Below are 19130 nucleotides of genomic sequence, written 5' to 3'. Positions count from 1 at the left end.
GTTTTACACTGTTCAAATGAGACTCCCTCAGGGTTGATTCAGTTAAGACATTTAAGTGGAGCAAAATTAATTTTAATTAAAATCTTCTTAAGTTTATAAGCATGATAAATCTGCTTCAAGAAGCAAAAAGATATAGGATTGCAAATAAAAAGAGAAAACAGATATAATTTTTTCTTCATCTCTAATCTTAGCAATCTAAGCAGATTCTTTTTTGGCAGATGAATAAAAAACAAATATAAAAATTAATAAATATATCAAAATCATCACCAATGAATAATAGCCTTTCATTCATATTTATAAAAAGCTGGAACACCTAGATAAAAATGTGGATGCATTTGAAATTGCCAAAACCAGGTCTAGTTACCTAGTTATTGTCAGAGTCTGAGAATCTCTTGTCACTTGAGTTACAATATGTACATTTCTTTGGAAAAACAAGAATATACCACATGTGTGCATAGTCTAGGTGATACATAGAAAAACTTGAGAGTCCTGGACTTGTCTTTTCCCTCTCTCAGAGGACAATGCTGCTGGCTCTTATTGTTTTAAGAATTTGGAGTCATGCAGTGTAGGTTGGGAATCAGGAGTCTAGTACTGACCTGAGGCAGGTGCCATTGTTGCGGCACAGATGATGAGCACACCAAGGGACATGGCAGTTCTCGATATTCTTTCCACGTCGTGCTTCATCGATGATAAAGAATTCTTTGTTGTTTATTTGAAGGTCTAGAATGCAGCCCCTGAATCCATAAACAGAACCTGCTTTCTTATGAATTTGAACATTTTCAGGAATATGACCAAGGAACATTGATTCAAAATATACCTGTAGAAAAAGTAACAACAAAAAATAGGGTGTTGTCAGATTATGTGGAAAAGATGTAGGATGTTTGATTCTGTAATTAGATGTGTTTTAATGTGTTTTTCAGTGTAAAACAGGTTGCTGCTGTTGTTTAGTTTTGTCACTTCTACTAGGTGGGGAGATAGACTGTTTTAGAAAATGGTTCTTTTTTATATCTCTTTTTTATCTCTAACAGTATCTAATAATATTTAGCAGAAAATTAGACACTCAGTAAAACTCGCTGATTGATTACTTTGAAATGATTTTTCGAGCTGATGTGTTTGCATTTTAGTGTGAACATTCCCAAATAATAACTAAATAAGAAAATAAAGCCATGTTAACTAATTGTTGTTAGGGGTTGAATTGTTTTCCCTCAAAATTCATATATTGAAGTTCTAATCCCTAGTACCTCAGAGTGTGACTTTAATTAAAAATAGTGTCATTGCAGATGTAATTCGTTAGTATGAGGTCAATACTGGAATAAGACAAACCTATAATCCATAGGATCTTTTGGACATTTATAAGGACTTTTATAAGGACAATAGTCTTTTTTAGGACTTTTATAAAGAAGGCTGGATACAGACCAACTGGCACACAGGGAGATTGCCATGTGAACAAAAAGGCAGAGATCAGGGTGATGCATCTATGGGCTAAGGAACATCAAATATTGCCAACACCTTACCAAAAATGAGTTGAGGGGCATTAAACAGATCTTTCTCAAGTCATCATATGGAAAGAACCCTACAGTTCTTGAGTTTCTAGTTTCCAGAGCTGTAAGAACTGTAAGACATCTCTGTGGTTTAAGCCACCCAGTTTGTGGTGCTTTGTTATGGCAACCCTGACAAACTAAGGTAATCACAATATATTATAAATATCCTAAAATATGAGCAAAATGTATGGTGCTTGCAAATAGTGCTTGGAAAATTGAAAATGTTACCGTTTCCTTTCTCCAAAATTTGAACATAAGACGCATGAGAAGTAGAACTTTGCTTGAGTAATATTCACTTCCTTAATTCACATTTTATTCCAAAATCAGATCAAGAAAAGACTCGTGCTTTGAGAAGACACAAAAACATCACATCATCTTATTGGGATTACTGGCTAGCCATATGCAGAAAACTGAAACTGGTCCCCTTCTTACACCATATACAAAAAGCAACACAAAATGGATTAAATACCTAAATGTAAAACCCAAAACTATAAAAACCCTGGAAGGCAATCTAGGCAATAGCATCCTGGACATACGAACAGGTAAAGATTTCATGACAAGACACCAAAAGCAATTGCAACAAAAGCCATAATTGACTAGTGGGATCTAATTAAACTTAAGAGCTTCTGCACAGCGAAAGAAATTGTCAGCAGAGTAAACAGACAATCTAAAGAATGCGAGAAAAATTTTGCAAACTATGCATCTTACAAAGGTCTAATATCTATAAGGAATGCATACAAATTTACAAGAGAAAAGCAACCCCATTTAAAAGTGAGCAAAGGACATGAACAGATGCTTTTCAAAAGAAGATATACATGCGGCCAAGAAGCATATGAAAAAAAGTTCAATATCACTGATCATCAGAGAAACGCAAATCAAAACCATAATGAGATACCATCTCACACCAGTCAGAAGGGTTACTATTAAAAAGTAAAAAAATAACAGATGCTGGCTGGGTTGCAGAGAAAAAGGAACACTTACACACTGCTGGTGGGAGTGTAAATTGGTTTAGCTATTGTGGAAAGCAGTATGGTGATTCCTCAGAGTTAAAGGCAAAACTACCATTTGGCCCAGTAATCCCATTATTGGATATATACCCAAAGGAATAGAAATCATTCTACCATAAAGAAACATGCACCTGAATGTTCATTTCAGCACTATTCATAATAGCAAAGGTATGGAATCAACCTAAATGCCCATCAATGACAGATTGGATAAAGAAAATGTGGTACATATACACCATGGATGGAATAATATGCAGCCATAAAAAAGAACGAGATCATGTCTTTTGTGGCAACATAGATGGAGCTGGAAGCCATTACCCTCAGCAAACTAATGCAGGAACAGAAAACCAAATACTACATGATTTTCATTTATAAGTGGGAGCCAAATGATGGGAAATTATGAACACAAAGAAGGAAACAACAGACACTGGGGTCTACTTGAGGGTGAAGGGTAGGAGGAGAGAGGGGAGCAGAAAAAAATAACTATTGAGTGCTAGGCTTAATTCCTAGGTGATGAAATAATCTGTACAACAAAACATCATGACGTGGTTTATCCATGTAACAAACCTTCACATGTACCCCCAAACCTAAAAGTTAAAAAACAAAAAAAAAGAAGTCACACCATCTTAAAGGCAACCAAGCCATTTATAGAAAATTAGTAGAATACAGAGACTCTGTAAAATTAGGGTGTTGATCTACCTTTATTTGATCAATACATCAGGGCCACATCTTACAAGGGAGTTAGTTCTAAAGATGGCAAATAATATGAATATTTCGTAGAAGCTAAATTGTCTTTGGAAATCCTTTAGTCACCACATTGGAGACTAACATGCTTTCTCCAGATGATTCCAACACAGCTACATATTTCCTCCAGCTTTGGAATAGCTTGCTGTTTTTTCAGTGCAGCTGTAGGTGAAGCTGGCATTTCATGTCATGTTGTATAAAAACCCTAGAACCCCCCAGTGTGTGGTGAGATGTACCACTGTCAGACACAAGAGGAAACTGATACTGAGTACAATAAATTAACTTCTCACATCTGATGTCCATTGCAGAGCTTATGCGCATTGACCAGAATGATGTTAAAATCACCATACATGATTTAAGTTGCTACTTGATTTCTACTTTCCTACCCTCAGCAACATATATAATTGAATTCTCATAATTTAGATGTACATGAAATGCAGATCCTCTCTGTAAGAATTTATGAGCTACAATTGAAGTCTAAATAATCTGGAAATAAGACCCTGCTCTTCAGGGCTGTTAGGCATATGGCAAGTAGATGCAGCAACATTTGTGTGAGAAACATCTCTGATATCCCAATTCCCAAAACACACATTCATACCTCAAGCTGACATCTGAAAAGTATTTAAATTGGTATTACAGATACAATAAAATGGAACACTGTCATTGCCAGAATTAAAAAAACTAAAGCCAAATCATTAAGTTAGGGGTCTGGCGGGAGGAGAGTATGAGAGATGCCCAGCAATATTGCTTTACGTTTATACTAATATGTGCTGTTTTCATGCGGATGTACTTTTAGAGAGCAGAAGCATGTTTAATTCTAGGAAGAGCAAAGCATCTCCATGACCCATAACAAGTCAAACTAACTCTATATTTGAGATCTGGTTATTTTTAGAAGACTGAGTCTCTGCTCCTAAGGGTGTCTTTAGTTCTTTTTTTTTTTTCCTGAGTATTTCTTCTTATTTGGATCCCAGAGGGTGACTATCTTTGGGGATGTTATGGTGGAAGCTAAAACTTTCAAGATGTATCAATAGAACTGTCACATAGCATAGGTGTATTTCTGTTTGTTTTCACATTCTGCAAACTATTAGCAGACCTGTCTATCAGCTAAGGTAAGTGATCCACTGTTAATACAACTGGGAACTATCATGAACTTTCAGACTGCATCCAAAGGGTGACCTTCCTCTTACCGTGGATCTCTGACATCTTTGTGTATTGATCACACACCTGGAACAGTGAAGCTTTCACTGTTTTGACAAGTGTGCTGTTTTAGCACAAAACTGGTAGAGAATGGAAGAATACTCTCCTTTTCTGTCGGTAGTAGGAAGGTATGAAGGAAAGTCTATAGAGCTATCAATGATTTATTAGACCATTAAAAAACACCCAAACAATGGAAGTAGATGGCTCTTGTATTTTTTCTGATGTGAGACTCATGCTTAGTTGGAGTCCTGAAATGTCTAAAAAAGCAGATGCTGTTGGCTACACATACATAACCATTAAAATGGTCGACTTCTTCTATTCTCAGACTTTCAATTATACAAGAGATGACTTGTGTGTGTATAATTATTCCTAAGGAGATGGATCTTTAAAATAAGTCTTTTCTAATAATTCCTTGTGAATCAGACTCTGAAGAGTAAAGTCTGACATCAAGATATGATGTTACAAGATAAAAGCACAGAGAACAGACATGGACAATCAAGAAAGAATTACGAAAATAATAAAAAATATCAATGATAACTGAGGGAAAAGGACTCCATATCTGACAGGAGTGAAATGAACACTTCCTTTCCTTTCAGAGTTTCTTTTTAAAGGAAGAATATATTTATTCTTTTATAATACATACGAATAAAATAAGAAAATAGGCAAAGGGGAAGTAAAATTCTAAAATCCAGCAGGCAGGAGAGAGGGTAGATAAGAAGCTGTCCTATTTATTTTTTTGTTTTGTTTTAATTTAAATTTAGATGTTGGAGTACTGCATATCTTTCTGTATTAATATCCTGATTCAGTGTTTACTTTTATTTTACATCCTCAATTCTGTGTCTGAAATTAAATGACTTGTGTTAACAAAATATGGGGAGATGATTATAAAATACTTTTTGGTTAAAATTAATTATCACTTACACTTGTCTTTAAGAATATGATGACTTACAATGGAAACAAACTGGCTTTTATTTAAGAGTCATTACCATTTTTGGTTTTTAACCTTATTTGAATTGTATAGAAACAAATTTAAAATCAGAAACATTAAGTTTTGGAATAAAGATGGATAAGAAATGTTGGATAAAGTGTTTCAGAAGGATTTATTGAAGTAACTTTTCACATGTTAAAAAAGCTTAAATTCTTAAAAATTATTTAAATGAAATAAGTGAAAAGGGATAAAAAATAAAACAAGCAATATTTATCAAAATTCCCATTCTTTTGCAGTTAAAGGATTGCTCTCTCCCTCTCTTTCTCTTACTTTGCCCTAAAGTATAATAATCTGTGAGCATATGATATCTTCTATGTTAATTTATATTTATTTTTAGGACAGAGCCTTCGCCCTGATTATCTTGGGATTCTGGGCGTCCATCGAAGTGCCTTGAAAATAGGAAGTTTCATGCACGTTTTTTACAAATGACCCTGTTTCATGAAATCCAATCCTGCTTTTCCTCAGTCTCCTAGTTGTCTTTAGGCCTCTTTCCCTGTGTTTTGCTGCCTTAGAATCTCGATATTTTGCTAGATTCAGCACATGGGATGTCGTTGTAAGATCCCACTCAGAATAAATGTTATATTATTATTCTAATATACCCTTCTGTATTTAATATATATATGGCATAGTGCATAGGACAGTAGCTCACACAAGTTTATTTCTTTAAAAATTTGATAAATATGAGTGAAGTTATTATTGATGTTATGATCAATAATGCACAGTTAATATTTGATTCTTAAGGCTTTCTAGGCTAGGAAATGTTCTCAAAATAGTATCTCCTCACCTTGTTGAAGGGACAACTAAACTTTAGAGAAACAATGATAAACTGAGTTGCTACTTTGTGAACACATTGATCTAGGGAAGTGTAAATAGAAGTATGTGGGATTACTCTTGTCCATAAAGAAATTAAATATAATTTAGAGAATGAAATAATAAAAAAATTGTTGCAAAATAATAGCATATAGGTCTGCAAGATGGCAGAATAGGAAGCCCTAGATCCTCCTTCCCCTGTGGAGACACAGATGCAACAAAAATACATGGACCGATTCCCTTTGTGAGGATTTAGAAAACAGTTAAGAGGGTCCCACATGTCAGGTGATTGTGAAGCCAGCTATATCAAAGCTGTAAGGAAAATTTATGGCATTCATTCATTACAAGTCCACTCCCTAACATCGCATGGCATAATGAAGAGAAAACTCCTTGCTCCCAGTTTTGACTTGGGAAGGGAAACAGAAGACTTAAACATGTCCAGCATTCAGACTCTTTGGGGAGCTGTCTGAGTGACTGGCTTTTGCCTTTTCTGACTCCGGAAAGGGTACCACACTGGAGATCACTAAGAGCAAAGGTATGCACTCATTCACCACAGTCTCTTGTCCCGGCTTAGCATGGGATCAGAGAAAATTCTCACCTTCCAGCTTCTCACCAGGGAGGTAAAGTAAAGAATTAGGGCATGCATCCAGTGTTATGGCTTTTGGGGGGCTTCTGTCTCACTAGTTTCTGTCTCACTTGTCTCAGAATGCTGATGGGACCTGGCTTACTCTCAATATCTGGGGACTACTGAGAAAAGAAGAGTGTTTGGAGGCTTATTCCTGCTTCAAAGGACCCAGGGTAGAGAAGACAGAGGCTGGCATAGCTTGGTGACCTCTCCCTCAGGAGAGAGTGGGTAAAAGAGTGGATCATGTACCCAATGTTCTGGTTTTCAGAAGGCTGCAAGAGACTAATTTCTATCTTGTTTGATTGAGAGTGCTAATGGGACTTGGCATACTCTAGAAGTCTGAGGGCTTCTGAGACTAAGAGAGATGGGCAGCTTGTAGCATATCCAGAGAACCTATAGTACCATATACAGAAGGTAAAGGGAGCAAGAGATTATGAGCTCCTGAAAAAAGAAACTGGAAAATCACTTTAATTTGGAGTCTGCATGCACAAGTTCAGAGAAGACACATCCATAGGAAACATTTGAGAGGACTGCAGACTGATGGTTAAAGGTCTTTCCCTGTGCAAAACGCCAGTCCAAAAAGACTAGAAGAAGTGGATGTTTTATCAAATGTGTGGATTCCACCACAAAGTTAGAAAGCAAAGGAAGACAGAGGAAAGCATGGCATAATCAAAGGAACAAAATAAATCTCTACGAGACAACCCTTTAAAAAGAGATCTATATGAATTACCTGACAAAAAATTCAAAGTAACCATTTTGAAAATGTTCAATGAAGACAGAAAAGTGATGCTGAACAAAATGAAAATATCAAAAATGAGAGAAAATATGGAAGAGAACCAACCAAAAATTTTGGAGCTGAAAACTGTAATGCCTGAATTTAAAAATTCATTACAGAAGTTCAACAGCAGTCTTGGTCAAGCAGAAGAAAGAATCATAAAATTCAAAGACAGATCACTTGGATGTCACAAAAGGAGAAGAGAGAAAGAAACAAGAAAAAGCTTATTCATAGAAATAATGAATGAAAACTTCATAAATATGGGGAAGAAAATGGACACCCAGAATCAAGAAGCTGAAGTAGTCCAACAGAAATGAACATAAAAAAGTCCACTCTGAGACATATTATAGCCCAAAACAGAATTTTAAAAGACACACAAAAAAGGCAACTTTTCATGCAAATGGGAGCTCCCACAAGACTATCAGTAGATTTTTTCTACAGAAACCTTGCACATCAGGAGGGAAAAGGGTGATATATTTAAAGTGCTAAAAATTTTTTAAAGGAACCTGCAAACCAAGAATACTGTATCTGCCAAAACTGTCCTTCAAGAATGAAGAAGACATAAAGACTTTCCCCATAAACAAAAACTGAGGGATTTAATCATTAGATCTTCCTTACAAGAAATGCTAAAGGAAGTTTTTCAAGTTGAAATAGAAGGATACTAGACAACAGCACAAAAACTTATGAAAGTATAAAACTTGCTAATAAAGGTAAATGTGTATACAAATATAGAATATTGTAATACTGTAATCATGGTGTGTAAATAAATTTTGGAATTTATTTATTTTTAGTTTGCATTATTTTTTATAGTTGTATTGTTATTTTTATGGTTTTTATTCTGGAATATTTTCTTTTGAAAGATATCAACTTATTTTAGATACAAAGGGTACATGTGCAGGTTTGTTACATGGGTATATTGCATGCTAACTTTAGGAATTTAGAAATTAAGGGCAAAAGTATAAAATAACTATAATTATAAAATATGTTAACATGTACACAATATAAAATGAAGTTATTTTTATGATTAATAACATAAAGTATGTGTGTGTGTGTGTGTGTGTGTGTAGGAGCAATAAAGGAATAGAGTTTTAGTACATTATTGAAGTTATTATTAGGTTAAAATATACTGCTATAGCTATAAAATATTTTGTGTAAGCTTCATGGTAACCATAAAAAATACCCATAGAAGATACAAAAAAACAAAAAATAAAATCAAGTTATGTCACTAAAAAGTCAAAAAGGAAGAAAGCAAGAAAGGAAAGGAGGTTCAAGAAAACTTGTCCTGCAAGAGATTCACTTTAGATTTAAGGATACATACAATCAGAAAGTGAAAGTATGGAAAAATATATTCCATGCTCATATTGTTAGGATTTGTGTCCCCACCCAAAGTCTCATCTTAAATTGTAATCCCCTAAATCCCCATAATCCCCACATGTCAAGGGAAAGACCAGATCAAGGTAATTTAATCGTGGGGATAGTTTTCCCATGCTGTTCTTGTGAAAGTGGCAGTTCTCTTGAGATCTGATGGTTTTATAAGTGTTTGGTAGTTCCTCTTGTGTTCATTCTCCTTCCTGCCGTCTTGTAAGACAGGAAGGAGAATGTAATAATACGTTACATTAACAAACGGGAAGATAACAATCACAGGATCATCTCAATAAATGCGAAATGTCATTTTACAAAATTAGAACTCTTTCATGAAAAAATACTCAGCAAATTAGGATTAGGAGGAAATTAATTCAACAGAATACATATCATACTCAATGGTGAACACCTAAAGCTTTTCCTTCAAGTTGAAGAACAAGATAAGGATGCCCACTCACTGCTTTTATTGAGCATAGTCCTAGAAGTCCTGGCTGGAGCAGTTAGGCAAAAGAAAAAAAAAAAAAAAGGAAGAAAATGCATCCAAATAAGAAATAAAGAAGTAAAATTATCTTTGTTCACAGATGACACTATAATATATATAGAAACCTTAATGTCTCTGACATATATGCACACACACAAAACTGTTAGAACTAACAAATTTAGCAAAATTTCAGGATACAAAAATCAGCAAAAAATTAATTACACTTCTATGGACTAATTATTAACTATCATAAATAAATTGAGAACACAATTTTATCTATAATACACGAAAAAGGATAAAATAGCATAAGAATAAACTTAAGAGGGCAAAAAACATGTAACTTAAAACTATAAAACATTCTTGAAAGAGAAAAAAGGCACAAATAAATAAGAAAGACATTTTACATTCATGGAACATCAATAAAATGTCCATACTATCCAAAGTAGTCTACAGATTCAATACAATCCCTACCAAAATTCCAAAGATATTTTTACAAAAATTGAAAAAACAATGCTGGAATTCGTATGGCACCAAAGGATGCCAAATAGCCAAAACAATCTTGAGAAAGAATACAAAATGGCAGAGGTTCTCACTTCCTGATTTCACAGTATAGTACAAAGCTATAGTAATCAAAAGTGTATGGTGCTGGCATAAAGGCATGTATAAACCGATGAAACATAATAAGGCTATGAAAAAATCGCATGCACACATGGTCAAATGATCTTTGAAAAGGGTGCGTGTGGAAAATAATCTTCAACAAATGGTCTTTAGAAAACTGGGTATTCACATGCAAAAGAGTGTCATTTTATAATGAGCAAGCATTTGGCATATATCTGAAAGATGTCTTGAGGTAGTAGAAAATTCAGAACTTAGCTGAGGTACAGTCACTGAAGATATCATAAAATGTAAAATATTCTATTCTCAACCAGTATGCTACACTGCTTTAACTTACAATATATAATTATATGGCATTAAAATTCTGATACATCAGTCTAGTGGCAAACCGTAAGTAGGAACAGATAAATATGTTAAATCTGCTTATGCAACAATTACTCTAATGGGAGTAGGAAATAGTGCATGTTCTCAAGGATTCTCATCATTTTAAGAATGCCCCAGGAATGCCCTGTTAGTCACAAGTAAATTATCTTTCACTAGTAACTGAGAGACCCCGAAAGGCCTTGAATTCCTTTAGTTTTCACTAAGGCAGTTCCTGACAGTAGAGCTTCAGCAACATCTTGGATTGCAAACATTCTACTGACCGTTATATTGACTATAATAACAAAAGAATGAAGACAAGTTCACATTCTAAGGAAGACTCTGGACCACTTTCCACAATATTTTCCACACAGGAAACTATTTTCAAGAAGGTAACCCCTACTCATCATCAGGAATCAATTTGTTCAGCTCTACGATAATGTTTTCACTGAATCAGTAAGACAATCAATAATATATTTTCCTTTGTTTCTTCTGAAATCCCTTTATTGTATGAGAAAGTAATGGTATAATTTAAAAAGCAAGGATTTAGAAAACTGAAAAAATAAAATTGGATCTTTATCTTACACTACACATAAAAATCTACTCAAAGTTGATTAAAGACTTAACACCCAAACCATAAAACCCCTAGAGGAAAACATGGGAAAAATACTTCATTAGTTTTGACAATGATTTCTTGGATATGACACCAAAAGCACACACAACAAAAGCAAAAATAGACAAGTGGGACTATGTCAAACTAAAAAGCTTCTATGCAGCAAATAAAACAATTAACAGAGTGAAAAGGAAAACTACAGAATGGGAGAAAATATTTACAAACCGTATGTTTGATAAGGAATTAATATCCAAAACATACAAGGAATTTCTATAACTCAATAGCAATGAACAAACACACAAAACAGACAAACAAAACCCCAATACAACCTGATTAAAAAATAGGCAAAAGACTTGAATAGACATTTTTCCAAATAAGACATACAAATGGCCAACAGGTATATGAAAAGATGCTCACCATCAGGGAAATGCAAATAAAACCACAATGAGATATCACATTATACTTGTTAGGATGGCTATTACCCAAACCAGAAAATAACAAGTCTTGGTGAGGATGTGGAGAAATGGAAATTTATGAGCACTGTTGGTCAGGATGTAAGATGATACAGCCACTATAGAAAATAGTATGGGGGTTTCTCAAAAAATTAAAAATAGAACTACCATCTGATCTAGCAATACCACTTCTCAGTATTTATCCAAAAGAATTGGAAATAGGATATTGAAGAGATTATTTGCACTTGGATGTTCATTGTAGCATTATTTGCATTATTCACATCATTCAATAGATAGAAACAACATAAATGTCCTTTAATTGATAAATGAATAAAGAAAATATGGTATAGTATGAGCTCACTTATATGTAGAATCTAAAAATGTTGAATTCATAGAAATAGAAAGTACAATGGTGATTGCCAGAGACTGGTCAGGAATGGGGATAGACAGAAAAAAGAAAAACATTGGTCAAAGGGTACAAACTTACAATTTGATAAGAGGAATAAATTCTGGTGATCTATTGCATAGCATGGTGACTACAGTTAATAATAACATTTTTAAAAACAACTAAATGAGAAGATTTTCAATTTCTTACCACAAAGAAATGATAAATATTTGAGGTAATAGATATGCTAATTTGTCTAATGTGATCATTCCACAATGTATACATGTATCAAAACACTACATTGTACCTGATAAATATATACTATTATCTGTCAATTAAAAATACAATAAAGGAAAACGATATATATATGTAGATATTATGGAATATTTAATTTTATAAAAGAAGGAAATTTTGTCATATGGTACAACATAGATGAACCTTGAGGACTTTATGATAAATGAAATAAGCCAGCCACAGAGTACAAATTCTGCATGATTCCACTTAGATAAGGTACAAAAAGTAAACTCATAGAAGCAGAAAGTAGTCAGAGGTTGCAGGGAGAGAGAAATGAAAAGTTGCTCTTCAATGAGTATAAAGTTTCAGATAAGATGAAAAAGTTCTAGAGAACTGTTCTATAATAATGCATATGTAATTAACAGTAATGTACTGTACACATAAAATTTTGTTGCTTAGTAATAGTTGCAATAGAATAAAGGAAAACATCATATGTCACATTCAGGACGTGTATCCCAGAACTTAAAAACAAAAGAAAACAATAAATCACATTAGAAATAAAAAAAAGTAAATATCATATAAAATGTTGTGAGACCACATAGTTTTGGTTAAAAGCATGCACTATCTAGTGAGAATGTCTGGATTTGAATCCCCAAATAGCGGTGTGATATTGGGCAGGAAACTCATCCCCTTTGTGCTTTATTTTCCTTCTCTGTATTTGGAGATAATAATAGTATTTACTTCGTATTTTTTATATAATTTAAATAAATAATTTAAAATATGAACAGTGCTTAGAACGGTATCTGGAACATATATTTTGGCTATTATTTTCAGAATTAAGAATAAATTTTTACTTTTTACTTTCAAAATTACCAAAAAACCCTCCAAATTATTATAGGTGTTTTTTCTTATCCAATCTAGAATATCACATTTCAGATTTCAGACCCTTCGGTGTCAATCTGGCTTTGTTTTGGGTTTATGTACTGAAAAATACTATCTTGTACATAATGATTCTTTGAATATACTTAACAATCCCTACTAAATTATAATGAGTAGAGGCAGTGCTGGAACCTATTTTGACATTTTGTGCCAAAGTCCATGACTCTTAAAATTAAATAGCTTCAGCTCGCAAAATTTTCAGTTCTTGTATCTTTATTCCACAAACCTCCATCATTCTCCCACTGTAAGAGGAAAAGGCAGTAGAAAAGGTATAACTCACAGTTGGAAGCCACCTTTAGGTGTTCTTTCTCAGACAAGATCCTGCCAGAACTTGGAGAGAAAGGGCCTGTGCCATAGAGGTTGGCCCTTAGAGGCTGTAATATACCATAACTCTAGGACTGAAGTCTATCTGAGAGAATCTCACCACATATAGCCTCCATAAGAGTGACCAAATTGAGCTTTGGGGTTAACACAAGTTAGAAGGCAGCAGTGATTCACCCAGGCTTAGGAGCACTTGAGTTGGGCTAAACTTAAGGAGGCAGAGAGCTATAAAAGCATGTGACAGCTCCTGTAGTGGCAGCAGGGAACAGCCATTGAGGCTTTAGAGTGCCTACATTCATTCTCTCTTTACCACCCTAAAATTATCCGGATTATTTTCCATTGATATAGTAAATTCTACTCCCCTGTGTTAGTCTCTGCGTGTGCATGCGCATTGCTTGCAGCATTCTGATTGGTATTTCATTTGGTCAGCCTAAAGGGCAAGGTAACTGATTTGTCAAAGAGGCTATAAATATGTCCTATTTAACATTTTCAACAACAAAAGGATATATATATATATTTATTTATTTTATTTATTTATTTTTTTTGAGACGGAGTCTCGCTCTGTCGCCCAGGCTGGAGCGCAGTGGCCGGATCTCGCCTCACTGCAAGCTTCGCCTCCCGGGTTTACGCCATTCTCCTGCCTCAGCCTCCTGAGCAACTAGGACTACAGGGGCCGGCCACCTCGTCCGGCTAGTTTTTTTTTTTTTTTTTTTTTTTTTTGTATTAACAAAAAGGTATTTATTGAGCATTTACTGGATTCTATTTGTTAAATATGTGATTCATTAATGTAGAAGTTAGTAGCATATTTTTTGCTATTCATAAGAAAATACAGATCTTTCAATATAAAAAATGGGCAACTCTAAGGAGTGAATAAAGATGTAGTCATACTGAATGCTTTCCATTTTTCATTACGAGTGACTCATATATTTTCCACTGCTTGAATATTCCATGTCTAAATCTAAATGTGTGGCCCTCTCGGGATCTAGAATGACGTTTTAAAACCTAAAAACAATTTTATTCCTACCCTAACAACCCACTTGAACAATTTTGAGTCAGCTGCAGTAGCAAATGAAGAGCAGTACAGTGCCTTATAAAGGAACACAAAAGCGCTGGGAAACAGAGCCTGAGGTAGAGTCTCCTTTCTTATCACTATACAATTCTGGTCAGAAAAGATACTCAGTGTTCCTCAGCTGTAGAAAAGAGAGAATCATTCTACCTTTTCAGCGTTCTTGCAGATATTAAATGAGATAATATTTAAGGCCATAGTTTGGAAAATATAATGTGCTTATACAAATGTTAGATGTGATTATGTGTTTCTTTTGGATGCCTATATATGTTCAAGAGACTATATAGAAGAAATGAAAATAAAATGAAATTTCCAATCATTAAGGCAGTGCATAGTGGCAGCTTTAATGTCTACCAAAATTAGAGCTCTAATTATACAGATTAATTCTCCATGATGATCAAACGAACCAGGAATTTTTACCATAAATGTATTGCGATAAAGTTACACTAAGAAGAATGTAACCAACCACATCATTAAAACTGAAAGAATTCAGCAAATTGCCTGGTCTCTGGAGGGACAGACATTCTCTCTTCTTTTAATTTAGACTCATTCAATGTTTCTAAGAGAAATTTTCTGGCCAATGCAAATCTGTAAGACTGGGAACGGCCTTTTTAAGTAGTGTAAGTACTATCATATGTTATAAAAACACAAGTTTTAAAAAATTGGCATATTTTGCTAATCTTTCTCCACTCTGGAGCTGTCTTTTATTTTTTTTTTTTAGAGTCAAGCACAATATATTAAATTCAAAGTGTGAAAGGAAAATAAGTTTATTGTTAAATTTGATAAAACTTTTATAGTGACAGGCAACATTAAATAGATTTAATCATCCCTAAAGTATGAGTTGAATTTTCTGGTGCTTTGTTGAGAGTTTTTACAAGGAATCTGTTCAATTAAGAAATAGGATTACTACTTAGTAATGTAAAAAATACTTATCTGAAATACTGAGGGCACAGTTAAGTGTTTGGAACTAGATATTTGCATACCTACCTGAGAGGCATGGGAAATCTCTGTGTCTTTCTTCTGTACTGGAGGTTTTCCATCTGCAGTCATTTCAATCATACAAACAACTCCAGGGCTGCCAATAGGCATTGTGTGGCTAAACCTAAAACAGAAGAGGCCATTATGATATGTGTTATTGGCAAGAAAGGGGTAACTTCACACGTGGATAGTAAGTGCTTCTTCATTGAGAGAGGTACTTTCTGGATCACAACAATCCTGAAATATGGCCCCAGCCAAGTGTGGACATTTTCAAGTAGATAAAGGATGTATTTCTTTTCTAACACTGCGTTTTATTTTCCTTCTCTCCTACTGACTTTAAAACTGGACGTGGAATACTTTCAGAAAGTTAAACCTCCCACAGAATAAAAAGAACTTCATGTATATAAGTAGATATTGATAAATTTTAAGTGCTAACTGGGGTTGACATATGGTCTCACTCATGTAGGAGATTGTTGGACAAGTAACATCAATGTTAAATGATGCTAAACTCCCTAGGTAAAAATTTCCCCTCCCTGGCCTACAGGGAAATTGAAATGGAATAAGAAATGAAAGGCTGCATACCCCTGAGTAGTGAGATTACACTGTGATACAGTTATCAGAACTCAGAAAGCATGCTGCTAATGTACCGGCTGGTACTGTATCTCAGAGATAAAGAAAAGTATAAGGTTAAGGGAGTTTGTAGAATGAATAGCAGAAATGGTCAATACACAACTGAAAATTTATCACAGTTTATAGAATGATGCAATCATATGAAAAGGTACATATACTAAGGTACTTGGCATACTTTTTAAACAGTTTATTTAGAGTTTTAAAAAAATTTCAAACAATATTACCCCGGCACCTGTTGTAACAATAGTAACTTGCATTGTTATAAAGTTTATTTCATAGAGATAATACAAATACGTTCACTGATATTAACAGTGGCTATTTCTGCATACTGAGAGTGTGGATGATTTCATTTCTCATTCTTGCTTATTTGTATTTTTTAAATTTTGGACAATGATCACACTTTTTTTTACTTTTTATTTTGACCAGACTTTCTTGTTTGCCTGGGCCTGAGGCATTTCCCAGGACATGGGACTTCCAGTTTTTTCTTTTTCTTTTTTTTTTGAGACAGAGTCTTGCTCAGTCGCCCAGGCTGGAGTGCGGTAGCGAGATCTCGGCTCACTGCAAGCCCCGCCTCCCGGGTTCACGCCATTGTCCTGCCTCAGCCTCCGGAGTAACTGGGACTACAGGTGCCCACCATCACGCCTGGCTAATTTTTTTGTATTTTTAGTAGAGACGGGGTTTCACTGCGTGAGCTAGGATGGTCTTGATCTCCCGACCTCGTGATCCACCCGCCTCGGCCTCCCAAAGTGCTGGGATTACAGGTGTAAGCCACCGTGCCCTGCAGGACTTTCAGTTTTAAAACCAGAGAAGTTTCTGGCAGACCTGGAGAAGCTGGTCATTTTATTTTTCAAACAAAAAGTCAATTTTATTAAACAATTATTGGTTAAATAGTAATAATTTTTCTTAAAATAACTTTGTCGACTTAATTGAATTAAAAAACAAACAAAAAAAAACTCCTAAGTTTCCTCTTTCTCTTACCCCTCTTAAACGCACAGCTGTGGGCTGGTTCCTTCTCCTCGCCTACTGGGTAATAAGAATCTGATATGATCCTTCCAATAAATCATTCCACTACCTTTTTGGCTTCCACTTTAGTTTACCAAGGTCATTTCTAATTCTGATGAGATCACTGTTAAAAATTCTTGAATTCTAAGAATTTCCCACTTAGTGTGAATTTTGTACTGTAAAAATATATGAAGCATATTTGCCATCAGTGTGGATATGGCCAGGTTGATATGTATGGAGGCTTTTATACTGGAGATGGAGAGAATTGCTCTCAGGAAATGCACAAGATCTCTGCTTTTCTCATTCAGAGCTTGTTGAAATCTAACTTGGAACTGAAGCTCCACCAAAGTAAGCTATTCACTCTATTTGCTTTCTGTTATTCCTTCTTTTCTCCCCCGACCCTTCCACAAATGATGGTTTATATTATCTCCCTGGTTTATGAACTATGTTGGAAATTGATATGCTAAGTCTCCCAGAATTTTTTCCACATGTTGATTCTTATGTTCACTTTTATGATGTCTCATGCTTGCTTATAGACCAAATTGTGTCATAAGAAACAAAAAACCCTATAAACAAATGAGATATTATGCCACATAAATCATTTGAGGAAAAGCCTAAGAGCATATCCCTTATGCCTCTCAAGTATTGCTGAGTCTAATGATTTAAAGACTTAAGGATCATATTTTGAGATAATCTGTTGACTGGCTGAGTGATCTTAGGCAAACCACTTAACCTTTCTTCCCTGAAGTGTGATTATGCACGGAAGGGAGATAATCATTCTAAGCTCATAAATGGTTAGTGAGAATCACATTATTTAATGTACATAAATCATTCAGTGTTAATATTAAAATCCAAGTTAAAGCAATTATTTGCTGACTAGACAGGGATCTCTAAAGAGATTTTTGTAAAAATAAATTACACAGTCAAGTTGAAGTGTTCATCCACTTCTACTAATATTGCTCATAATGGAATTCAAAATCAAATACTCAAGTTGCATTATTTTAAAAACTAAAATTCGATGAAACGGACTTTTTTTTCAGTGTCCTTAACATTTTTGCACTTTAGATTTACAATTTTTAGGTATACTTAGCAATATTGGTGGAAACATTCTGATTTGGAAAAGACAATTTATTTGTAGATTTTTAGAAGACCTGCCCAAATGGAAGTTCAGGTTATCTAAAACACATGAAAGGGCTGCAAAAAGGTAAAAAAAAGAAGAGTTCATTTCTTAATTAATTAAATCAAGTAATTTAAATAATTTATCCAGCTCTTAAACAATAGAATAATAATAACACAGAAAGACATTTGTGTGAAATAGAAAAAGAGATACATGTAATTTGAATTACATAAGATAATTTTAATAAAAATATGCAGAAGATAATACCAGAGCTACTTCTACTAATATTAACAGTGGCTATCTCTGTATCCTCGTGATATGGGAGGCAGGCAGGGAAATGCTGGGTAGAGAAGGGCAGGGTTCCTGGCAAGGGCTCCACCCTTGGGCCTATGCCCACGAACCTAAATGAGAACAGACACTCCTATTTTCATGCACAAATATTGCATTTTCCAAGACCACTCTGGCCCACCATACCGCCTATCCTGTGCCCACATAAACCTGAGACCTTAGCAGGCACACACAGAAGCAGCTGAATGTCGAGACCAATAGACTAGCAGACCAGCCATGGTGGAACAATGTAGCAGAGAAAGAGAGAATAGTACTGATGTCTGGATGCCAAGCGGAGTTTGGCTGGGGGCTGTCAGAGAAGAGTCCAGCCCCTGGGTGGCCCGACTCCAGGGGAAGACCATCTTCCCACTCCATCCCCACTTCCAGCTCCCTTCCATCTTGCTGAGAGCCACCTCCAGCACTCAGTAAAACCTTGCACTCTTCCTTTGAGCCTGTATATGATCTGATTCTTCTGGAACACTGGGCAAGAGCTCAGGATACAGAAGGCTGTCACACTGGCCCCCTGCCCTTGCAATAGGGCAGAGGGTCCGTTGAGCTGATTAA

The 19130-nt window shown here is 35.0% G+C and overlaps 1 protein-coding gene across 1 annotated transcript; it reads right to left on the bottom strand.

The window, feature by feature from the left end:
- Nucleotides 1-561: 561 nt before the first annotated feature.
- LOC139355388 (protein eyes shut homolog) lies at nucleotides 562-18941 on the bottom strand. The gene is made up of 3 exons (XM_071096053.1): nucleotides 18799-18941; nucleotides 15500-15614; nucleotides 562-817 (listed from the first exon to the last, which is right to left on the bottom strand). The coding sequence occupies exons 1-3, from the start codon at nucleotides 18939-18941 to the stop codon at nucleotides 578-580; spliced, it is 498 nt and encodes a 165-aa protein (XP_070952154.1). The 3' UTR covers nucleotides 562-577.
- Between the last annotated feature and the right edge of the window lie 189 nt (nucleotides 18942-19130).

This window comes from Macaca nemestrina, chromosome 5 (assembly GCF_043159975.1).
Source record: "Macaca nemestrina isolate mMacNem1 chromosome 5, mMacNem.hap1, whole genome shotgun sequence".
Lineage (NCBI taxonomy): Eukaryota > Metazoa > Chordata > Mammalia > Primates > Cercopithecidae > Macaca > Macaca nemestrina.
The sequence above is the reverse complement of the archived record's forward strand: the minus strand, read 5'-3'. Positions and strand labels throughout refer to the sequence as shown.